The 25,961-nt window shown below is 42.5% G+C and overlaps 1 protein-coding gene across 1 annotated transcript; it reads right to left on the reverse strand.

The window, feature by feature from the left end:
• Nucleotides 1-5,269: 5,269 nt before the first annotated feature.
• ATG4C (autophagy related 4C cysteine peptidase) lies at nt 5,270-25,131 on the reverse strand. Its single transcript, XM_066325359.1, has 12 exons — nt 25,050-25,131; nt 24,726-24,817; nt 22,362-22,477; nt 21,451-21,534; nt 20,598-20,831; nt 17,871-18,201; nt 15,925-15,995; nt 15,260-15,396; nt 13,073-13,151; nt 12,329-12,405; nt 9,362-9,481; nt 5,270-6,419 (listed from the first exon to the last, which is right to left on the reverse strand). Exons 3-12 carry the CDS (start codon nt 22,435-22,437, stop codon nt 6,249-6,251), a joined length of 1,380 nt encoding a protein of 459 aa, XP_066181456.1. The 5' UTR covers nt 22,438-22,477; nt 24,726-24,817; nt 25,050-25,131; the 3' UTR covers nt 5,270-6,248.
• Nucleotides 25,132-25,961: the final 830 nt, after the last annotated feature.

The following is a 25,961-nucleotide window of genomic DNA, read 5'->3' on the forward strand; positions in this document are numbered from 1 at the left end:
GTGGCCCTGCCAGAGCCCTGAGAACATGCGGTCATGTTTTGCATTTCTAATGCCCCGTGTGCTCCAGAGCACCCCCAGCCCTAAAAACAGAACACAAGTGATCTTACTGATGGCAAGTGTTACACAGCCACAATTAAAATTGCTTCACTATGGCTTCATACCATCTTTTTAAGAGTGAGGACAGTGAATCGATTCTTCTGTTCTTTGTTTACCATCAGACAAGTAACTTTTTCCCATACGGATGGAGGAACCCAAGGCCATGCTCCTTTTAATACAAGAATTTGTATTAGCATGGAAACAACAAACCAATGGTTGCACTGGGAAGGCCAAAAAGCTTCGTGTATTTGCAAAGCATGGGCTTGTTGTGTTGGACAAATGCTGTATTTTGTGTTTCCTCACTGCCAGACTGAGACACATCTCACCTGCTCCAGATGTGAGCACATCTCAGGTTGTGAGATCTGAAGCCTCTCTGAGAGCAGCTGAAGTTCTGCTCTGTGAGCCTTGGAAACAATTCCTGATTTTCCTAACCCACGTCCAGGCCTTTGGGTTTGAGTGTTGCAGGTTCTGATTGACACTCCAGGCTCACTGTGGGCTGAAGTAGAAAAATGCCTTTAGAGAGGGTTGTTTGTAAATGGGGATGATCCCATTGGTGAATGAAGGTTTAAATTCTGTAAATTTTAAAGGCTTATCTATTTATCTATTACTTAAATTCTGTAAAATCTCAAGGTTTAAATTCTGGACTGTTGTGCTCTGCTGCACTCAAGGGAACAGGGAATGGAAGGAATGATCTGAATTTTCAAATCCAACTCGCAGGAAGTGTGGCCAGCACAGAATCCCAAGTGATCCTGCCAAGAGGAAGGATAAGGACAGATAAATCCTGGAAAGAGGTGAATCTCAGATGATATTCCTTCCCAGTTTTTAGAGGCTGAGATATAGAATTCACCCCTGGAACCGGTCCTTAACTGCAGATTTGGAAGGGAAATTTGCATAAAATCCTTATGGCCCAGTTTAAGGACTGAGCTCCAAAAATACTTCTTTTTAAGTTCTCTTTCTAATAAATACAGATACTCTACTTAAGCACCTCTACAGCTCCTACCACATTCATTTCAGTGCATTTTAATTCTCCTTAACAAGGCTTGACATTTACATTTTAGAAAGAAAATCCTCTCCTATATTTAATTAGGGCACTGATTGAGACAGCATGGCAATAACCTCCCACACTTCTGTGTAAGACAGAGCCCCCACCTTGCTCCAGGAGCCAGCACATGCCAAAAAAAGCAGGTTTGGGTATCTGCTGTGTGCCATGCAAACATCACAGAGCTGTGATCACAAACTCCTTTCTCTCCTGTCCTCCCAGCCCCGAGCATCCAAAAGTGATCCCAGCCCCTTCCATGACCTTGTCCACTGACCCAGCAAGCGGCTGGATGTGGATAATCCCTAAAACATCGACTTTAACAACCTTCCCTGGGGGCACAGGGATTCACAGGCAGGATCAGGATGCAGGGAAGGAGGAGATGGAGAGCAGGAATAACGTGTGAGGGCTGAGCAGAGCTCACAAAGCCCTGCCTTTAACACACTCCTAAACACCCACCAGAGCTGGGTGAAAACAGCAAACATTTATTTGTGCATCTTCTTGCATAAATAAAACCCTGCTGATTTGCTTTGATGGCATTTACGAGCACATTTATTCATAAACATTAGAGTGAGCAAGTTTTTATTTGCAGGAGTGTTCATGGCAAACAAAAGCCTCGTGAATTCTGGTGTGAATAAATACCAGAGAGCTCTCACTCGAGCAGGGCTGCTGCAGTCATTAAGTAAAGCTCTTTTTACTATTCACACAGTGGATTCAGACAATTACAGCTGCCCGTGGACTGCTTACAAACAGGGAAGGGAACTGTTTATGGAGCTCAGTTCATCCAATTAGGCACCAGAAGCATCTTGTGAAGACACCAAACCTCAGGGTCAAACTCTGAGTGCCCAGGGCTGGATCCTGACGCCCTCAAATTCCTCTTTGCACCTTTTTGTCGATGCAAATAAGGTACCAGCATTTTAAGATCCTTTTATATGATGCTGGCACGGCCTAACTAAGCTGCTGGGAGGCTTATTGTGCTGGAGGAATGTTCTGCCAGAGGCTCCAAGTTCAGGGATGGTGTAAAGGAGCTGAAATGCTGCTGGATGTTGTACCTGGCAGGGCTGGGGGAATGCACCCCATAATAATCAGCTCCAAGGTGGGAAAGGGCCATGAAGTAACCTGGCCTCCTCTTGGAGGCTCCTGCTGTTCTGGCCTCCCTGGAAAAGCCCGATGACCTTGGATGAAACGGTTGTGGGAACAGAACGTGGGGAGGGCTGGATTTCAAACCTGCTGTTTGTGTTCATTTGTGGCATTATTGACCTTTCATAACTCACTGGTGCTTGCTTTTCACTCCATCATCCCCTTTAAGAGATTGTCAATAAGGCTGGAAATAAATCAGGTCCCTGGAGCAAGTCCATTTTCCTACTGGAATTAGCAGGGAATAGGAGATGCCTTCCCTGTCTCCACTGGGCACTGAACTGCTCAACTGCTTCACACTGACAAAGCTCCTGCGTTTGGAGGGGTGAAAAAGCCAGAAAAACAACAAAAAGCACAAAAGACAGTAACAAATCAGGTTGGCCCCAGTTTTCCAGCTCTGCTGCAGCACAGGGGACTGCTGAGAGGTAAAAGAAATCTTTAAAGAGAGGCATCACAAAAGAAATCTTGGATGGGGCTTGGAGTGACCTGGGACAGTGGAAGGTGTCCCTGCCCATGGCAGGGGTGGCACTGCATGGGCTTTAAGGTCCCTCCTAACCCAGCCCAGTCAAGGATTCTGGTATTGTTAAAAAAAACTTAGTAATGATTTGAGTATATTCCCATTTCCAGGTCTTCTGGAAGCTGGTCTGCAATTCTCCAGGCTCTGTTTCCCTCTGAGATCAGTAAATAATTCCTTCTCCTAAACAACCACTCTAGAAATTCCCATTTCAGGAGTGGCAAACCCAACCTTCCAGTCTCACTCTTCCCAAGAGCCATCCCTAAGGGTTTGTGCCCCATGGAGTCAGAGCAATGCCCTGGGTTTCTCCCTCAATCTGCATCCCATCCCAAACCACGTTGGAAACTTGTCAGAAATCAGCTGCTGCCTTTCCTGAGTGCCTGGAAGGCATTTTTAAAGGTTTGGCTGGAGATGGGAGAGGCAGCAGAGGAAAGGGAGGTGATGGTTGGGGAGTTTTCCCCATGGAGCCCTGAGCTCCCATGGAAGAAGCAGCACCTCCAGCAGAGCTCTGGGGCGTGATGGGGTTTGGTCACTGCCAGGGACAGCCAAGGTTTGGAAACCAAGGCAAATATCCTTGCTGGAAAGAGAAGGCAGGATCCCACATAATCACTGAGAGGCCTGAGCTTGTATCAAGCTAATGTCAGATATTATAAACACAGAGAGAAAGGTTCCTTGTGAGGAGAAGAGAAATGGCAGAAAGGAGTGGGGGGAAAGGCTGTGAGGAGAAAAGAAATGGCAGAACAGAGGGAGAGAGAAGGTTGTGAGGAGAGAAGAAATGGCAGAAAGGAGCGAAGGTTGTGGGAGGAAAGAAAGGGCAGAAAGAAGAGGGAGAGAAGGTTGTGAGAAGAAATGGCAGAAAGTGAAGGTTGTGAGGTGCTGAAAAGCCCCAGTGTGTGCCTGGCCCATCAGGCAGGTGAGCAGTCAGTGATTTGTGGGATCCCTTTCAGAACCTCAGCCACTGCTGGGTGTGTGAGTAACTAATGCTCCTCGGGTTTGTGTTTGAAGGCAGCAGCAGCAACACTGATGACACGAATTAATTGCCTGGTTTTCAGCAGCTAATGCAGACGAGGTAAAGAGAATTACTACACGATTAACATAGTTTCCAATTAAAGTCCCCTGTAGTTACCCAAAAACATTAATTTCTAGGAACTTGGTAATTTAACTTGTGTCATCCCCTGTACACAAATGCACCAGGGCATTCTGTGGGCTTGTCTGTGCTTAAACCTTGGACAAAAACATGATGAAAACCCCTGAAAATAGCCATGAATTTTTAACAATTATTTGTAGCAGGCTTTAAAGAAAACCCCGCTGTGGTGAACTAAAGGATTTGCTACAAATTAAAGGACCACAACCCTGCTGATGTTCTATCTGACACTGCTACTTTGCTTTCCCTCAGCTAAAAAGGGAGAAACTTTCACTATTTAATAAGTTCTAAGACGTTTCAACCACCGCATTTTTTATCCAGTTGGAAAAAGACTGAGAGAAGAAAAACCATTCCATCCTTCTAGGGAAATTTGCTGTTGGAATGGCAGAACCACATTTTCCTTTTCAACATTTCTGTGCTACAGCTCCTGTAATTCCATGTGAGCATCTCCATTCCAACAATTCTGATCCAAAAGCCTTTGGAAGAGCAGCTCCTCTCTGCAGACACAACAGGCTGAGGTGGGTCTGTGCACATGGGATTTTCTGAAGGTACCTGAATTAGACCAATGACAGCCCCTGCTCTGTGACAGGAGCTGTTGATGATGCAGCAGCTGATTGCTTTGCTCTGCTTTTCTTAAATGTGAAGGCAAAGCACAACTTGGTGTCTCTTTTCCTGTCCACTGTCACCCAAAGCAACCAGCCTGAGGCTTTGCCTGATCTTTGCTAAAGCTGCTCCACTCACCAGGAATCTTCTCTCTTCTAGCTCTGACATCCACAATTCTCCTCATTTTGACGTCTAAATTCCATAAATATGTTGTTTACTCCCTCTTCTGGGCTATTAATGAAAAATATGAAGATCAAGTCAAACATCCTCACACAGCTGTGAGTAAAAAGTTGTATTATGCCAACTGTTAACAGGATGCAGCAGGGCAGAGGTTATTACTGATTTAGACAAATAATGTGTGTGTTTTTTTTTCCCTTAACACAAATGAACATTTTGGCTTTTTGGAATATTAATTAACACATGCAAATGCACTCTCCAGGCCTGATACAGACACAGACCTGGTCTAGTTCTGCCTGAAATCTATCTATTAGTCACTTCTTGATCATAAAAGTAAAAGGTGCTTTAATGAACAAACATGATGCTTATTATTTGGATCAGCAACACTTGTGCCTCTGTGCCTGAGCAGCACTTAGACCTGGTAACATTTGGTTTACAACACAACAGTAAAATCTGCCTTTATTGCAAATAAACAGAGTATTCACACCTTACAATATTGGTTTAGATGCAGGATTATATTCACTCTTAGAGGATCTAATATTAATATAAAAGGCATATGCACTTCATGTTTTCACACCTCTTTTATTTCCCAAGCAGCGTTAATATGGTTCTTTAAATATTGCATTTACTTTGTTAAAACATGAAACTATTTCTGTACATTTGTTTGCAATCTGAGAACACACACCATCAAGTAATCATTTGTACAGTAACAACATGTATCAAAACAAAAAAATCATCACAGCCCAGAATCTTCCACATCCACCCCCCTTTGCTTTGATTTAAAAGCTGCTCTGGCAGGAGAAGCTTTGCCATTATGGTAGTTGAAACAGGAAACAAACACTGCTCTCTTCCAATAATTGTCTCCAGCTGCTTTGATTGGTTGCAGTTAATATTAATAGTATAACCTTTAAAAATTGTGGGGAAAGGTAATACTTTATCTTCGCTCCTCATATTAAGGCTCCAAAGCAAGCTTAATGAGAAACCATTAGAAAGTCATACTGCTAAATAGTATCTTAACTCCCAATTCAGCCTATATCATTATGGCAGCACTGCCAGGGACACCGACTCCTGATCCATCACCCTCACCTTTCCGCAGGAGCTGCTCAGGATAGTGCCAGCAGAACTGGTGGGGACACACAGCTGGGACCTGTCCCCTTCCCACAGGAACAACGGGGTCTCCACACCTCTGGATGTGCCAAATCCCAGCAGTCCTGGCCCAGGAGTGGCCTGGGATGGCAGCACAGCAGGCACAGGCCGGGCTTTAGGGGCTGGCCAGCCTTTGCAGGCACACCTGACTCTGAGCAAAGCTGCTCCCCTCACTACCACAGTGGCACACACACTCCTCCAGCCAGCAAAAATAATTAGTACACACGTTAATAACTGACATCTGAAAGACTCTGAACATATAAAACATTATCATCTTTATGAAAATAGACCAGCTTCAGGCTTGCCTTGCTGGGGGAGGAATTCAGGTACACTTCTTACAGTTAAAAGGCAAGTGTTCTCCTGGACAGCTGCCGATGCTCTCGTGTAAAATGTCCTTAAAGCAAGACAAACTCCTCGGTACTAAATCTCTTTAGTCTTTTCTTTTCATCCTCGGAGAAAAGGTCATTTTCTTCATGGAGTGGACTGGAAGCAAAGTCATAGTCTCTAGAATGACCCTTGACAAAAGTAAACAGGGGATATTTCTCCTTGGATGAAGAATTCAGCATCTACAAGGTAAAGCACAAACCAGATAAAACATTAATTGGAAATGGAGAAATAGAGCAAGCACTGATATTCACCTGATGATGACTGCCAAGGAAAAAAATGCATTATTTTCATTATCTCATTAAACAAAAGCATTGCACAACCTAAACATTTCCTCCTCCTATTAGATATTTACTTCTCTTTCTCAGGGAATAATTTCCTGCCTGTCCCTGGTTTTGAGCACACAGGTCACCTGTATGTGCTGTCAGCCTCAGTGCAACAAAGAGAAAGATAAAAGGATAAAAGACAGGAGATAAAAACCTCTGCAAAATAGTTAATGGCCATAAAGGTCTCCTCAAGCCCAGGTGTGAATTCTGCAGCAACTGAGTATCCTGGGGAGGGATTTTTATTGTAGAATCAGCACGTGCAAGAATCAGTGTTTTTATTAGAAGTTCAAACACATTCACCAATGTAAATAAGGCAGTCAGGAGCACGTGGCTCAAACCAGACTGGTGACAGTCACAGGGAGCCAGGGTGCCCAAAATCTGTATTTATAAATAAGAAAACTGAGCATGGAGAAAGGAGGTGTGGGGAATGATAAAGACTGAAAACAGAGCAGCAAAACAACTTTAAGAGCAGATAAAACCCCATCAAATACTGAAAGACATTTCAGCCTTTCAGGGTGTTTTGTCCACTGATTTGTTTTACTTTTTCCTACCTGCTTGGGAAAAAGCAGCCCAGTGCTACAGTGGCTGCAGAATTACATCAGGTTACAGACAGAGAGTGTGCAGAACTAAAAATCACTGAGCACGATTTCAGGAGAACAATCAGTCTAAAACAGTAAAAACTCCCCAAAGAGATCTTTAAAGAGTAAGAACTATTTCAAAAATCACAGTCAGGGGTTCAGGGGGTGCTTAAAAAAATAAGAAAAAAATGAATCAATGCCAGTAAAATCCTGGGGTCCCACTGCCTCGTCTGTGTTCAGCTTTACTGAAACTTCCATCTCCACAACTCTTTCCATGCACTGAGGGAGGTGAGGAAACCCTAAACACAGGAATTGGGCAAGGAAATGCCCAAACAAAGTCCAGGGGGACCTGGTCAAGATTTGTGTCTTTCTCATTTCAGCAGTGACCACAGAGAATTTGAAACTCTGAACACCTTGCAAGTTTCCTCTAGACACCATTATAGTGCAAGGCGATGGAGTTTATTGATAAAGATCAGTGCATTTCAGTATTTCAGTGTTACACTGTCACTGCTGTCACTGCAGCAAGAATTCTCTGTGCTGAACTGAATCCACATTTAACCCTCCCTCAGCTCCAGCTCTTCTCTCATTTCTGCCACATTTGGCCCACAAACAGGCAAGTGCAGCTCTATAATAATCCCAAGGGATTATTTCTTTTCTAGCATGGGTTTAGATAAGGAAACAACTCCCAGAGGGGAGCCTGGATATGGTTTGGATAGAGCTGCACCCATCACTCCACTTGGGCCTCAATTTTGATGCCCTCATTTATCTGTCTTTAAACATAAAAGGTCTATAATGTTTATCCTCAAGTATTAAAGCTAAATCTTATCTTTCACCTCTTATTACCCAAAAACAAGCAGGCAAAACCTGGATTTTTTAGTCCAGCCTCCACAGGGCATACACTGAGCTTTATAGTTCAACAGTTGTCACACTACAATTGCAAACAAAGGGAAAAATAATGGAAGAGAAGGAAAACACAAAGGATGTGAAGGAAGGATTGCAAGATCAATTGATAGAATGATTCTGACATTGTTCCTGTATCCAAACTTTCCTCTCTTTTCAAACTGACACCACCTGAAATGTATTTATGGAAAATAATGTCACTAATATTAAAGAACTCCTATCTAAAATACTTGGATAAAATAACTCCAACACTTGGATCAGTCAAGAATATTTTCACAATTGGTGTTCAGAAAAAAACTGTATTTAATCCCAAACTTGAAAGAACAGAAATAGGGAAACGGGAAAAAGAAAATTTCTACTGGAACTGATTTTGTAATGAGATTTTTTTTTTTTTTTTACTGTGTTATGACACTCTATGTGACAGAACAGGAAAACACAAGAACAGAAACTTCAGTATTTAAACTTCCCATGGATCTGCTGCTTAGGAACTTCTACTTCTTTAACTCTATTTTCTACCTCTCTGGGTAAGAATCAAAGAAACAACTTCAGCATCAAATCAGTATCTACTTATTATAATCAGCATTAAGTTTTAAAAAAATGCTTTTATGGCTGTAGTACTAATACCACTTATCAGGATATTCCCAATGCTGGACAAACATGAATTCCTTGTGCTGCTGTGCTAACTATGGTTAGAATATTAACACTGAGCCCATCAGCTGATGCATCCTTTCCACAGAGCATTTTTTGAACCTGCCAAACACAGAGCAGCTCACAGAACACATTGATGCTGCTGCATTTCACACCCTCACACACTGGAATAACTAAGGAGAAAAAAAACAACCCCTTGATTCCAACTGGACCCAAATGAAACCAGAGCAGTTTTTCCAGGGGAAGGATGGGGGTCAGACAGATTCGCTCCGTGGAGCTCAAACCAGAGCCCTGCACTTCCCAGCAGAAAAAAATCCCCTTGTGCTGGGGAGAAATAATGAATAATTTGGGTTTACTCCAACATTTCCCTTCCTCCCCAATCCCTGCCCAGGGCCGGGGGCTCCCCAGCACCTCCTCAGCGTCCCCGGTGTCCCCAGCTCGGCGGGGCTGAGGGGACATCGCCACTTCACGAGTGCCACCTCGTGGGCCCGCGCCGGGCTCTGCTCGGCCTCACCGCGCTGGGGCTGACACCGAGCTGCATTCCTGACAGCGAGCGCACCGAGAAAACCCAGGAAACAACCGGCTCTGCTCAGAAGGGCCGGCCTGATTCTCTTCCCTTCCCCACACCCCGTCGTGCCTGGAGGGATCCATTCGGGAAGTTCCAGCACCTACCTTGGTGATTTCTTCAGAAGCCTTCTCAAAGTCCTGCACAGTCCTACAGTAAAATCCTATTGTGCAGCTGGGATCCATTTTTTTGAATGACATCTTTTTGGGAGAAGGGCAGTGGAATGACTGCGAGTTTCCCCAGGAAAAGACACAGAACACACGGTTACAGTCAGCAATGGAACAGATCCATGCATTGACTTTTGTCCCCACCAACAGCTTCAAAACATCCAATCCCCTGCACCACCTGAATTAAACCTCAGCACACACTTTGGAAGTAATTTCTTCCACCCCCTGAAATATTCAAGTGATTCCAGCCTTCCCCAGCCGTGTAAAACCTCCTGCTGTTCAGGCTGCATTCCCCAAACTTCCCCACACACCAGATTAGTTTGGAACCTGTCAAAGCTCTGCTGCTCCCAGCAATACTTTATGAATATTCCCAAGGCAGAGAAGGTGAATGCTCTTCTGCAAATTGAATTTGTAACAGCTTTTGCACTATCTTACTGCTTTACTACCACTGCCCAGTGCCCCTTCCCTCCCCCAGCCTCTATAAAAGAGACATAATGGAATAAACCAACCTCATGCATTTTCCTTCAGTAAATGAAATGGGTTCAAAAACCCACAAAACACACAAAAGCAAAACCATATTACAATGAGCCACAAGTAGGGAAAAACCAAACATGCCCTGCTTTACAAATGGGTTTTTCCTAACGTGAAATCTCTTTCCCTGACAGATGCTGCCCTGCAAGTGCTGTGAGCTGATACTTTTCAGCAGCCCTGCTGTAAGGGAAAACAAACACAAAACCCCCTTCCCCACGCTCCCCACTCAGTTTATGAGAGGAAAAATAAGTATATCCCATCTACACTGAATCTGGGGTTATTTATTACAGGAACTGCAGTTGTGGTGAAGCTCTTTGTCCAATAACTGCAATAATTTCCTCACTTGCTCTCAGAGGGAGCCAGTCCCCTCTACTCTGCCTCTAACACCCATCGTCCTCCCTCTATTAAATCCCCCCCTTTTTTTTTTTTTGCCAATCACAAAAATCAACCCACAGCAGACAGCACTGGTTCCCAAATCCGAGTGTAACCATCCCTGCAGCAGTTTTACATAATAAAATATATTGTTCTTTCCTGGTGATTACAAACCCGAGAGGTATTTCTGTAAAACCTCTGCTAAAAAACACCCACGAAGATGATTAGGGCTATTTCTGCAAGATTGATTTTAGTCACTGCTTTTTCTCCTCACCGTTCCAATGTTATAAACAGCAATTGTATTTTTAATGTTAATTCCTGAGTCATCAAATGCATAAAGAATCAAACGCTGCCTTCCACATCCCATTCCAGCAGCAACCCTGGAGTTGTGCAGGAGCTTTAATGCTGCACAAATCACTGCACAACAAAGAGAAGTGGGGAGGATTTTTTTTTTCCCATTCCTCCAAACAAATGGATGCTGGAAGCCAATACAGAGTAGATTGATTTCCAACTTATTCTGGACAATTTGTCAATTTTGAAAATACTCCCTACAGATAAATCTAACAAGCAACTATCCACACTAAGAAAGCAATTTCTGTTTACTTTTGACATTTCTGGACAAAGATATAATACTATTAAATGCACCAAGCATTAAATTGCAATCTATTTTCCGTCTGCAGGAAAGCATTAGGATGCGATCAAGCCAAGCTGGCACCTTGCATACCTTCCAAACACAGCTGAAAACCTTGGTATTATTTGGAAATTCAGATTAATGCCAGTCTGCAGCACAATTCTGAGGCTGAGTCATAGGAACAGAACCCAAAAAGATGTGTTTTTGTAGCTTGGCCACTGCACCACAGCAGGACTTTAAGGAATTCACTTCAGCCCTGTTGCTTTGTGCTCTTCCCACCTTTTGCGCGATTTTTCCCAAACTGTAAAATCTTCAGAGGCACTGGAGCAAAACACAGTTATGAGGATGAAGGGGAAGGATCTGGGGAATCATCCCAGGCAGAGCTGGCACTCACCAGCTCTCTCTCCAAATATCTCAACAGGGCAAACCCAAAGGATCTCTGAACACAACCAAACCTCCTGGCTGGGATGTTTTCTGACCCATTTTGCTGCTGTGTTCTTTTGCTTCGTTCAGACCCTTCTCATTTCCTAGAGAATCTGCCACTTCTATATTATGTAACATGCCAATTCAAGCATTTTGTTAAGCATAAATAACAAAAAATACAAAGTTTCTGGTCTAAGGACTTGGCAGCAGCCCTTTGTGGGTCCTTTGAGATTTTGTATTTATACATAAATAGTTTTCCTGAACATTGTTTGATGGGATTTTGCTCCAGCTCTGTTCTGGAGCAGCTGCTGCTGTCCTGGCTGTGGATGCACACCCAGGCTGCTCCTGCCTGAGGAAAGGAGCTGCTGGAAGTTCACCTGAAGCTGGGCACAGGACCAAGGAGAGTTTGTGTGGGTGGCCCGAGGATGTGACTGTGAGGGCTGAGGCCACTGAGCATTTCCTTACAGCTGATGATGTTTTCCCAGGGTAGCTGTAAACTGACTTTTCTAATCAGCTCCATCTATTTCCAGGCTCCTACACAGGAATTTTCCCTGATGTTGATTGCAATTTGAATTTAAATAAAAATAAAAATAAAATGACCAAAAAGATAAACTATTAACCCCAAATCCAAACAGGTTTAAGATCTACAAAAAATATAATCTGTTTTCTTTGATGGGAAATTACTTAAATGAAGTGATCATCTATTTGGGAGATTTTATGAGCATTAAAAAGAAAACTGATGAAGATTAATGAAGTAAAAATTAAACCCCCATATTGAGATTTAACCTCTGGTCATTTTTGTTGATTATAGGCCTATAAAGAAGGGCAGGACATTGATAAATAACATGTAACTGTAAAACCATAAAGCTGCAGCTAGCTAGAACAGCTCTAAATAATTAGTGTTTGATTCATATGGGAAGAAAACAGTGCCAGCTCTATATCCATAGTACCTCAAGAGGGAAATCCTTTATGCTGACATCTACAAAAGATTGGCAGTAATGAGGATCCATGTAAATCAAACTGTCATCTGCAAGGACAAAACAGAAGACAAGTAATTCAAAAAACACCTTATTATTACACTGCTTACAATCCAATTTCTATGCAGAACAGCTGGAAAAAAAGCCAGTGAGTAACTGCTTGCCAGGCTGATACTCATTGACTGAAGCATAGGTTTTTGCAGGACAGATTAACTTTTGCATAATCAAATATGCTTGTATAAGCAGAATTTTTATAAAGTGATGAAACTGTCATTTAATTTTTGGTGATAAAATTACTTTTACAAACACACAATTATATTCTGGAGTTTGCATATGAAAAATGTATCGCCCTGCTTCATCCTGACAGCAAGAATATATTGCTTGTCATTTAGGCATCAACTAACACCACTTAAAGCAGGAGAGAGTAAATACCTAAATAAGAACTGCCAGGCAGGAACAGCAAACGCTCCTCAAGTTTGGTGAAACAGATAAATTATGCCTTGTTTATGCAACAAGGGAAATTAAATGTACATTTTACAGAATCCAATTACTCCGTGGGGTAAATGACAAATGGCTGGACTTGGGGAGATGTGATGAATTAATAAGGTACTCATTTTACTATTTTAATCACGCTATTTCCCACTGCTTCAATATTAACCTCCTAACTCGGAGAGAAAAAAATAATATTGAGGAGACATAACACATTCAAACACTAACCTTGGAATCCAGCAAAGTAATAGGACTGCTTGGGTTTGCCACCAATAATGCCAACACAGTACTCCAGGCTTAAAATTCCCTAAAACAACAACAGGGAATCATTAAGATTAACCAAATTATTAAACGGAATTAAAATGTTTGCCCTTTTAGGAAAATGGTTTTGATTTTTTTAAAAGACTGACTCCATGACTTCCTGAGGCTTGACCAAAGTGAAACCACAGCAGCGGATATTCCAGAGCAAGTCCTCCCTTCCCATTGGACACCCCCACATTTCTGGGGAGGGGACAAAACATCATGTCACACATTGAGCACCAGCTCCTTAGTCCAAATATCCCAGAGCATTGAGATTTACAGCTTTTTACACACGTTTACATTCTGTGCCCCTGGGGACTCCTCTTTTCTGCACTCAAATGGACAAACCTGGCCAGAGCATCAACTTTGACATCCTGGAGAGAAATGCCAGCTGAAGTCAAGAGTAACTACAAGGTCCAGCTCCAAAAACAGCTGCCCCACATCCAGGGAGGAGAAAGAAACACAACAGAAGAGCCCCATAAATCTCCCTGGAGGCTGGCTGGGAGGGCAAAGGAACCAGAACCATCTGAAGGCAGAACACTTGGGAAGGGGACATTACTAAGTAGGGAACTTTTCTTTCAACAAAAAGATTGATATTGTCAGACTACCAATACCAAGGCTTCTCAATTTAAAATCTTCCCTGCTTAGACAAGGATAAAATCACTTAAAAACCTCCCCTGAGATGCTACAGAGTCAAATCCAGCATGGTTTATACAGGTTAAGGAAGTGATGCTTATTTAAAATACAAATGAGAAGGTTTCCTTAGCAAAGGCTCACAGAACATTCAGGCAGCTCAGAGGCAAAGGCTCCAAGGAAGGCAGAACACAGAGAGAGAGCAAAGCTGCTCAGAGTAATGGATAACTGTTTAATCTATGGCAAGCTTCTTGGAAAAGTGAATTATAAAAAATTTATCAATTTTGACCCATAAATATAAAATCCTTTGTAGAAATTACCTCTTGTGCTACATTCTAAAATCTGCATTTTTAACTTAAAGCCAGACTCCCAGAAATGTGGTCACTTGTTGGGAACAGTCAAGGCAGACACTGGAGTGAATGATTCAGGCAATTGAGAGCCCCCTTATCACAGCCTGCAAAGGGCAGAACAGCCTTGGCAAAGGAGCAGCAGGAATCACTCAGTGGAACAGGCTGAAAACTAAAACTTTCCCAAACCAACCGGCTGAAAACACAAGGAAAATCCTCAGGGAAGAACAACAATTTAAGTTCATAACTTAAAAGCCTTCACCAGTCTGTCTTCTCCTGCCAGTAAAAATCAAAATGTTTTCCTGAAGTGTTAACAGTGAAGAGACAGCCACAAAATAAATCATGTTACAGACTCTCAGCTTTTGTCCATGATACTGCACTGGGGTAATTGGAAATGACCCCCAAATTTAAAGGCAGATAAAGAGGAGCATGGAAAATGAAATAAAAGCAGCAGGGCTAAGAGAACAAGCTCCAAGAGGAGCAGAGGCAGGATTACAGCACATCCTCAGGTGTCTGCAGAACCTCTGCTGAAAAAAAACCACAGCACAGACCTTTCCCCCTCTGCCTTCTCCTTGAGTTTTCCTTTTTTCCAGCTCATTTTTACTGTTTGCTACTCCTGCATCCCCATCCTCAGAAACATTCCTCCAGACAGTGAAAAAGCAATTAAAGCAGTGAATAAAAGTATCAGGAACAAAGAGACAAAAGAAAATGGGAAGAACAGACAGGCAACGATTTTAAACCATTTGAACCATTCTCTTATTTAAGAAAATAAGAAACAGAGTAAGGAAGGGAGTGTATTTATATTTTAAATGCTGCCTGATCCTTAGTTACATATGCTATTAGAGTCCTGCTAGATTAAATTACCATTTGTAATTTGAGGCACTGCATTAATGTCTTTTCAGGTGGCTGCTGGAGGAGCAGGACAGTTATCACTGCTTTACCAAGGGACATCATGTGCTCTGCAATTATGTCTGATCTTGTAAGAGGGAAATTTCCAATCTGTAAAGTCAAACTTTACAACCTTCAACTGTAAAATCCCCACCACACGTTTAATGGGGAGAATTACCCTCGTGAAGTGGCTTTTCATATCCCCTTGTGCTCCTCTCTGAACAATGATTGAACTCTCATTTCATACCTTTACAAACTCCAGGTAGTCTGTGTTTGTTCTCTCTCCACCGAGTCTCACAGGAACCAATATAATTACAGCTTTTGTGCCTCCTTTGCCAGAATCCATAACAGAGCACTGCCTGTCAATAACATCTGAGCTGTAGACTGAGACACACAGAAAAAATTCACATTTCAAACAGAACCTGCAGTTTTTGGAGACACACCTCCAACAGTGTCACAAACTGGTTGCCAAAAAACACCCCAGGTGACTCAGTGCTGAGCCTCCTCATTCCCAGCAATATTTTGGAGAATGGGAATTGCTGCTGCTGCTGAGTTGCAATGCCAAGGAAATGCAGAAGGGGTAGGTGAGGAGAAAGCCAATAAATATTTATTGCTGCATATAAACTTGTAAAAGGAATAATTAAAACTTGAAAGCTTCCAACTAACAGAAATATCTACGTGTAAAAGGAGAAGAGGAAATAATTGATTCGCTGGTTTGAAATTCCACTATAAAATACCAAACAAGCAATGAACAATCTGCACATGTCAAGAGCCCCTTTGTCTACATAATCTCAATTTTGTGGATCCACTTCATAGGGATATTTTTTCCCTTTAAAGCTCTATTGTTAACTGCTAACTGAAAAACATAAACAGCATCGAAATTGTTTGCAAAAATCTACAAAACCACAGTACCTGTACAATCCTGAGCAACATAGACTGTAACTCCTTCCAGCTCAGGGTCTCTTGCTTCCTCAACAGCTTTTCTAAATACAAACACAAATTACTATTAATTAAAAAAAATTAACAATAAAACCCCAAATTATTTAGTTTTTTTAGAAAGAGGTTGATTTTAGTTGCTTGTCATAGGAGTTTTTTCTTTGTTTGGGTTTTTATAGGGGTTATTTTGTTTAATCCAAGACACCTTCCCTTCCTGAACAATACAGGTGGTGGGGTGGGATTTTTGAGTTGTTTTTAAACACTGGATACCAAGATCCAGCCTTGTATCTTCCATGGATATCTTGGCTCCACGTTTGTCCCAAGCCAAGATGACAATGTCAGGCTATTTAGAAGAAACAATGAAAGTCACAAGAAAAGGCCCCAAATCCCACAATAACTTACAATGAAATTTATATTCACTACTTTACTTCTTTCTGTTTATAACCATTTTCCGTCACGTGTCTTAATGATAATGGTGAAGTTTGCTGACAAAAAAATCTATTTTCAACTAATTTGATCTTTTTATTTGACCTCAGTTCCCATAACATGCCACAAATTAATGCCTGGAAATAGAAAGTTTCATTAAAACTTTCAAAAAGATAATTACAATATTAGACTCTCCTCAAAAGACTAAAAATAACAGACTTAAAAAATAAAAAGAAAATAGAAGCTGATAGTCAGAACCATGGTCATCAACCAGGGACAACATTTGTAAAGAAAGGGAACTGTTCACAACAGAGGATTTACCTTTGAGTTCAAACACACACCTACATTTAATGCTCACTATCCCTTTATTCCTCACTATATTTTGAGGAATGGTTTAATGCAGCCATTCCCAAGTTATGAGGGAGCTGTACATTGTTGGTGCTGCTGGAAGAGAGAAAGATCCAGGCAAGGAAACTCTGCAGGGTTGGAAATCTGGGGTTGTGGTGAGTGTAACTCTGCACCAAACCCCTCCTGCTCCCATCAGGGAGACAAAAAATTTCATAGATAATATATTAAAGCAAGCAAAAAAATCTGACTGCTTCCACCACGAGAAAACAGTAGAATAAAACACATTAAAAATGCTAAACTCCTACATCTCTGCATCTGGATGGATGCACACCTGATTATTTCAGTGCAGCTGCACTTCAGATTAACATGACATTTACACTAAATATCAAATTCTTCTATTTATATATATATATATAAAAATATATAAATGCATGAACTTTGCCTTCTGCTGCTTAAATGATTTATTAGTGATTTGGTTTATAGGTAAACTGGAATCCATTAACAAAATAAACATCTAAGACTACAAAAAAAGACCAAAACATTCAAAGAATTGGATCTCAAGGCTCACAGTATGGAGAAATTTGACTTTCGACTTTTTTTTTTAACCATGCTGAATGTCACAGACCCTTTACTTTTACTGGGATATAATTATAATATTAATAGTCCCATACATTTACAGTTTCACAAGAATTTGATGTGTGCAAAGAAATGCTGAAAACATCAATTTTAGCTCTGACATTTCATTACACTATCAGTACATTACAGCCCCCAGGTTACAGTATTAAAAAAAAAAATCTCTAATATTATGCATGTTCCAAGGTTGAAAGAGTGGTTAGTTTTTAGAACATTTCATTAAACGCAGCTCTACTTTAAAAGGTTTGGGAGAGAAATTTGGGGATTCTACAAGAAAACAGGAATGTTGTGGTTTTTTCCTGAAAAAAGATGGACAAAAGCTCAGCATTCAGTTCCTGCACCTATTTCCCTTCCTGCCTGTGAAAAAGCTCTGGAATTGCTGCTGATATGGGTCTTTTACAAAGCCAATAATGAACAGTTTGCTGCTCAATTAGGCTGAAGTAATCTCAGGACACTTAGAAATGCTTCTCAGTGATGTGACAAAGGAAAGGAGCAGAGAACTGAAGGTGTTTTACCTCAAAATGTGAGCGACCACGGCGGGGCCGTACCAATCCCCCGCCACCTTCCCGGACTTCTTGCCGTGCTCTATCAGCTGGTGCAGCCCAAAGGCTGCCAGTGGGGAGTCACCAAACCAGGAGATGATTTTCCTGTGATAAACTTCATTCCTCATCTCAGTGACATCCCAGTCCCTCCTGGCTGGGCGGCGCTGGGGCCGGGGCAGGATCTTGGGCTCCCTCTCGGCCGTGAGCGACGCCTCGAAGGAGGCCGTGAGTTTCCTCACGGTGCTGCTGGTCCAGGACTCTGAGTCAGAGCTGTCCATGTCCAGAGCTTCTGGCCACACCCAGGCTGCAGCAGCAAAAGGGGAAATCCACATTAACCCAAACCAGCATTAATATTAATTGTATGGCAGAATAAGCGAAGCGCTCCTCTTTGCTCCTCGCGCTCCTTAAAGCGAGAATGTGGATTTTACACGTGAACAAAGAATTCAAAGAATTAAATTTTCTGGTGACCATCCCAGTCAGCTGAATAAACAACATACACCTGATTAGAGGTTAGAACTCTCTTACAAATGGACATTGCATGGACATTACATGGACAAATACATGGACATTACTCCAATACTATCTGAAAACCTTTTGTCTGTGTCAAACAAGAAGTTTCAAAAGCTCTTAATTCTTCTTATTTTTCAGTTATTAAAAAATAACAAGCAGACCTGAGGAATTATTGATGTAAAAGCAAACAGTTCTTCCTGGCAAAATGGCAAAGGAGACCAGTAGAAAAACAGGCAGGATTTTTTTTGTTCACTAAATTTCTTAAATTCTTTTAGATTACTAAGCAAACTTGTTTAAATATCCTTCAGCACAGTATCTTCAGTCTGCTTTTCCAGCTGAAGGTTTCCCTGTGGATGATGCATCCCACACAGCATTCCTCCTCCAGAACAAGGTTCAGCAGGCCCAGGGAAGATGCCTGGAATTCTCACAATTCTGATAAGGACTCCCGACACAGACCCAGCTCAGTGTAACATCCTCACAGCCCTTTTTTTTTTCTCTCAGCTTCACATTCCTGTCAGTGTCTCAAGCACAGGCATTTCAAAGCAAAACTTCACATTGAAAATCCAAACTCATTCACAGCAACATTCAGCAATCTCTGGAACATTCCACATGGCAGTGGAAGTGTAAATATCTCAGCTAGAAACTTCAGGCAAGTTTTGCTTCCTAACAGAAACAACACCATTAAATGAGAATGAAAACATCTCTGGGAAAAGAGCAAACAGCCATGAAAAACTTCCTGTAAACACCTAAGTATGTTTCCAAAGCTGCCCAGACCTCATAAAAAGCTTTTCAAAAGATAATTCACCAGCTGTCAGAAGACCAAGAGAGGAGCAAAGTAGCCCAGAAAGACCATCCCTATTCTATCTTTCTGTGGATTTGGATTGCCACAGGAACAAGAGCACTCTGGAATCACCCCATCACCTTCCAGATTAGGATACAAGGGGGATATGTAAGGAATTCTTTGGAACCATAGGTTTTAAAGATAGAAACCTGAGGCTTTTTTGTTTGGGGTTACTTCCAAATGAGCCATTACACACTCCTGCTCACAAGGAGTCTTCTGGGTAGATCTTGAATTTCTTTTAAATGCATGTATAAGAAAAGTGATATTTAAGGGATTTGTGTTCTCAGCAGAAGTATTTACACACTTTTTGATATGTGCAGTCAGTTGAAAGAGATAGAAGATGTTTTATGAATTAAATATCTACAGCCAAAGGCACATTCACTGAGCCAGTCCCACAGGGGAACAGAGTTTGTGGTGCAGCTGGGCTGGGACCTTGCTCCCAGCTCACATCAGAGCTGCACAGCAAGGGCAAAGTGCCATCAAAACAGGCTTTCAGAAGGATCTTCTGCTGAAGTGGCCCTGAGATCCCACAAAAGGCTGAGGAAACAATGCCCTGTGTTCTCTCCACCCCCCCCGGGTGCCCTGGGTCATTCTGAAGCAAGCAATGGATGATTGTTACGAAAGGGACTGGGACTGGGATGGAAAGAAAAGGTGTTTAACTCTGACAACCTCAAATACCTCTGTGCAGGACATGGCTCAGCCTGGAGGAATGAAGAGGACATGGACACTCAGCCTGTGACAGCAGAAAATGTCCCACAGCTCCTAAAGCTTCAGCTGGCTGTGACTGAGGGAGGACTTTGAGACAGACCAAAGTAAGGAAAAAAGGGAAGTTCCTCTCTAAGTACCTGGGGGGAAGGGAAGGAATGACACAGTGAACATCTCCACACACAGAATGATGTATTGGCGTTAGATTAGAATCCTTTTAGGAACTCAATATATTAACACCAGAAGAAATTCAATAAGGAACAACTTTAGAACTGATAAAAGAACATCACTTCTGCCATAGCCCACAGCTATGGGCTGGGGAACTCACTTCTACATCTGGAGCTCAAGAAACAATTAAATTTCCAGAGAACTGGGCATATGAAAGGGTAAAAATTCCCAGGTAGGAGGATCCCACTTTTGTGATGTTTGAACTCACACTTGGATATTGGGAACTCCACTGAAGTTTGCTTTGGCACACTTTGGTTCTCAGAAACGGAACCTCAATTCCAACAATTCCAACAGGAATGAGGAGCCCACAACCAAAACCAGCTGGCCCTTCAGATTTGGGATTTAAAAAAGGCCATTTTGGTCTCTTCAGAATGCCTGTGCTCATGCAAACACAGAGCTCTCCTCTCCTAACTCACCTCTCCCAAGGAAATGAAGCATCAGACCCTGAGCCAGCAGCATCTGCCCCGTTCTGAGCGTGCAGCCCCAGCCACAGTCTGTGGTCAAAGCAGAGCCCTGGATCTGAGGGAACTCCTCTCTGTAGGTCAGCCAGATCCTAGAGATGAAATCCCTGCGGAATTCCTCGACATTCCCCGAAATCTCGGTGTTGAGTTGATCAAAATTGGACCCATCTGTAGAGAGCTCCCCAGACTCTGCAAGACAAAGCACAGTTTAAAGCTCTAATTTCTGTTCTTAGAAAGCAAATATCAAATCTAGTAGAAAAATTAATTTACAAAAATTCACAACTGCCTCGAATACAAGAAAGGAAAATTGGAAGGAAAAACAGAACAGAAATGTGCCGGATGAATTTAAAAAAAAAGGAAAAAAAAAAAAGAAAAATCCAAAGAACAATGCAGACACCACTGTGCCAGTGGAATCACTGACCTGCAAATAAGTGCTTAATTCACCCAACTGTGAATGGTCAAATAAAGAGAGAGACTTAAAAATCTGCACACTGGAAAGTGATAACAAAGGTGCTGGTGCAGTGACCCTGATCAGGTGGTGTCACTGTTTCCATCAGGAGATTTTAGAAAGAAAATCTCCAGCTGATGGTAAATGAAGTGCAAAATGCAACACACATTTTTACAGAAAGCACAAGGTTTTGGTAAAAAATCTGAATAAAGCAGGTTATAATGGGTTGCCTTAGAAGTGGACATTTAAATGTGTATTTTCTAAGCTTTTCATATTTACATGTTGGATCTGGTAATTGTTAATGCCAGTCTTTCACTGCTGCTGAGGAAGACTGGAATGAGTGAAGTGCTCTGTACTCACCCTCAGTTTTGAAGTGGTAACATTTTCCCAGCAGAAAGACTGGAGAGTTCCTACTGAAGTAAGTTTTTGTTTTCAACACCCAACCTAGAACAGATGCAAAACAAACACAAACTTGTGACTGGACTTTCCAAAAGGAACTGCTAACAGCATGTGGTTAAGACAAAGGTAACTCTTGAAAGGAGAACAAAAAAATAAAGCACTGAAATTGGGTTTTGGTCTCATAAAAAATCCCATGTCAGGTGCAATGGTTACTGTTCCCTTTCAACCACGTGACAGCCTTAAAAAAGGAAGAAAAAAAAAAGAAGAATCTTATCATCTTGCCAGACATCTCCAAAACTCAGTCATGATTAATAAAGTTTATCAGAAATCTGATGATAAATCTGAGCAACCTCAGTCCTAAAGAGAAAGCAGAAAAATCAAGGACAGATTACTGAAGGGCACACTTGAAAATCTGGTTGCTCATAAACAATTTGCTGATGTTCAGCTGAGGAAAAAATGTTACTCAAGGGTAGATTCTTCAGTAGAGTTTGTATCTCACACACCATCCTATTTTTTTCCCACAAAACATTTATAAGCAAACAAACAAAAAATCATTGTACAGATGATTCCATATTATCCCTGTTTAAAAGCCTATGCAAATCTAGAGTCATTTACAGAATATATCAGCTGTTTCCAAAAGAAACCATTTAAAATGAAATTATGAAACATTTATTTGAAAAAAAAATGAAAAGCTAAAGAATTTTTTTTTAGTGGGGCTGATTTATAACATCAAAGAAAAAACTGTTTCAAGGGCTACATTGCCTTTTTAGTATTAATTAGTTACGATTCCATTCATGTCAACAAGAAACACTCCATTCCTTTTCATTTTCCTTTTAACGAGGACAGACCTCACCACACTCTGCTCCACTTACTGTATTTCATGTTGTGCCATGCAGACATAAACTTTGATTTGATCTTTTCTACTTCATCTGTCCCCGTGGCCTCCATATTCAAATGCTAGAGGAAAAGCCATCGCTGTCCTGTGAGGCTGCAAAAACCAAAATACAAACACTCAGCATCCCCCACTCAGGCACTTAAGCCCAACATGGCCAGAAAAAGCAATAAACTCACAGAACCCTCCACCACCAGGCACTGAGAAGCAATCCCGTGCCCCATGAATAAGTAATCAAATAATTTAATTCCAAATATACACCAATAAAAGCACTACACAAAGCTAAATAAAAGATTATGTTCTCCAGCAGCTCTGCCTTGTAGCACGAGCTGCTCCAGAGCACAAAACCTGTGCTGGCAAACAAGCACAATCATTTCATCAACAGTGAGGTGGAGAGCTAAATAGAAAAAACGCTGCTCTTTTCTGCTGAGGAGAAAACAAAAAGCTCTTTTTTTAGGTGTTAAAATCCACCACACAACGCAGGTGAATTTTGTAAAAACTCCTGAGAAATTTTCCAAGGAAATGCATCTTTACTGACTCTTTCTGTGCTACAAGATAAGCCAGATTTCAGCTTAAATGCAACCTAAAGTGGTAATAATTGGTAATAAATAAATAAATACCTAATTGGCGATGCCTTTATTCCTGCTGCTAAGAAATCTGGGAAAATGGGACAGAACTCCTCCCACAATCCAGCCGCCCCATTTGTAACAGGAAGTTTGCCATTAACTAACAGAACTTCCTTCACCTTGAATACCACACGTATTCTGTCAATGGATCACCTTGAAATACTTGACACAGAAAGTTTTCTTGATGGTATTTGGTGGCCCAAACCCTTGCACAGACATCTGAGAAATTAAGAGCTCCTGCCTCAACAGCAGCTCCTGTGGGACATCAAAAGTTGATCAGCAGTGGGACATCACTGCAGCCTCCACGGAATTTTTATCCAAGTTCTGATAGCACCAGCTGATAACAGGAGCAACAGTGAACTTCCTCATTTAATGAATAAACCTGGGCCAGGAAAAAAAAACTCCTTTATTTAAAAGGAGTGTCTAGAACTGTATTTACCTTTCCACGCGCTGTTCTCCACGGAACAGGGATCAAAAGCAGGACAAAGACTTAACTGTGTCACTTCTCCCCACTGGGAACGTGTTTTAAACAAACCCAATCACTGCCAGTGTAATTAAGGAGAGGGTGAAGTTGTCAGGGTGACAGCATCACCTGAGCCTCAGGGTACTCACACAGATCCACCTTTTGGGGATCTGCAATCTGCTGCCCAAACCACCCCTAGCACATTTCCCCACTGTTCCCTCCTATTACTTCATAAAAATCTGCTTTTTGACAGAGTAAGAAGCAATACCAACTCACAAATGTGAGGGAAGGCTGACGGTTTTCTAGTGTCTACATCCCTGCTAGGATGAGCCTTGTGTTAAGCTGAGGAAGGAAGAAAAGGAAGATTTCAAGCTGAGTTTTAACTTCCTGCCTTTTCCCCCCTTCTTTTTTCTTTAGGAAAAAAAAGCAAAACCTGGCTGTATCACCAGCTCTAGGCAGCAAAGCTGGTAAGATGAACTTCTTCAGGAGATGTGTTTGGTCCTGTCTTCCCTCACATGATTCATCAGCATCAACCATTTATAGAGGCATCACTGATTGCCTTAAAAACCAATTCCTATAAAAGCTTCCTCTGGCTAAAATTAGAAATGAAACAAACTCTACAGTCCTGAAAGGGCCTGAAGACAAAATTACATTGATGAGAAAGAAGCTCATTTTCTTTAAAAAGTCAATGGTCACCACAACACATTTATCTTTCCTCCTGGTACATTTCTTCTCTGACATTATGCTAAAGATGCAAAAAAGGCTTCCAAGAATGCTAACACAAACCAGGTATGATTTTTTCATTGGGAAAACGCGGGTTCTTCCCATCAGTGCAAGAAAGCATCACTAAGACTTCCACCGAAATGAATGGAACAGCACCACGAGAGGGTCCCAGGGAATACAGACTGAAACCCAACGGGCTTTAATATCAAATGATCAAATCCAAACCTAATGGTTTAATCCCGAAGTTGCCTCATGTATGAAGTTCTTTAGATGCACATCAGGAGGATGATGTTCCCTCAAGGATCAGCAGGACACGGCTGGACCTGAAACCCCAACTCCTGCCCAGCCCTGAGGGGGATCAACGCCGGGAACACCCCAAAACCCCCCAACAACAGCATTTGTTCCCACAAACAGCAGAAAAGCAACGCAAGCTGCCCGTCAGACCGCAGCGGGAAGGATGCATGATGCCTCAATTGGATAATTATAAGATGTATTATCTCTTATTAATTAAGACTTCGGTCTTCATTTGTACCTTGAAGGAGCCCGGAGCGGCAGCGGCGACACTCAGCGAAACCCACACGGAAGAACGACGGCGAGCGGTGGCCGGAGGTCATTTTTGAGGAGCTGCAAACACAGACGAGGACAATTAAAAACGATACTTTGAAGTAAAAAACCCCGAGATTATTCCTTAGCCCTGCAGCAAGGACGGAGCGCTTCTCCCGGCAGGGCTCGCAGCCGAGCAGGAGCCCACACGCACCGCGGGAAGGCGATCGGCGGCTCCCGGCCCCACAGCACACGGCCGCGCCGGAGCCGCCGCTGTGGAGAGCCCGTCCCGCCGCCCCCGGCCGCCGCTCACCCCTCACGGAGCCGCCTCCGCCATGGCCGGGGCCGCCCGGGCAGCGCGCGGCCTCCCGGCGCTGCTCCGGCCGCGGCGCAGCGGCGCGCGAACTACAACTCCCGGCGGGCACCGCGGCGGGGGCGCGGCGGGACGGGCGGTGGGCGCGCGCGGGGCACGCTGGGAAGTGTAGTCCAGCGGGAGCGCGGCCGGGAGGCGCAGGGAGGAAGCGCACGGAGGAAGAGGAGGGAAGGAGGGAGGAAAAGGATGGAGAGAGGCGGCGGGGCGGGCTGCGGCTGGAGGAGGAATCCCGGGAAGAGGAGCGGGAGCAGAAATCCCAGCCCCTTCACGAGCTCTGCCACTGCCCTGTAACAGCGTTTCTCTCTTTACTTGGTTTTTTTTTTTTTTTTTTTTTTTTTTTGTTTTGTTTTTTTGGGAGGGGAGTGGTTTTTTGGTGTTTTGGGGTTTTTTTGGGGGGGGGTGGTGGTTTCTTTTTTTTTTTTTTTTTTTTTTTTTTGTGCCTGTGGGTTTTTTTGTGTGGTTTCTTTCTTTTGGTTTAGGTGAGGTTTTTTGTTGGGTTTTTTTTGGGGGGGGGGTTATTTTTAGTTTGGTTTTTTTGTGTTCGTTTATTTTAGATTGTGTTTTTTAGTTCCGTCCCTTTTGATTCCTCCACAGCAAAACGCCTCCCGTATCTCCAAACTCCCTGAAGGATTTCAATTTCCAGCCGAAATACCCAGCTGGGTGTGCTCCGATTGAATTCTCTCCTTTCTTTCCTCTCTAAAAGTCCCATCAAAACCACCACATCTCTTAAGTGTTTTAAAAACACTTTTTTAAAAAGTGTTTTGTAAAGTAGTTTCTTCATTAATCTGTTTGTTTTAAGCTGCTTAAAAATACTCATTGGCTGTATTGGGAGCCGAGGGCTTAACACAAAAA

Source organism: Sylvia atricapilla, chromosome 9, assembly GCF_009819655.1.
Source record: "Sylvia atricapilla isolate bSylAtr1 chromosome 9, bSylAtr1.pri, whole genome shotgun sequence".
Lineage (NCBI taxonomy): Eukaryota > Metazoa > Chordata > Aves > Passeriformes > Sylviidae > Sylvia > Sylvia atricapilla.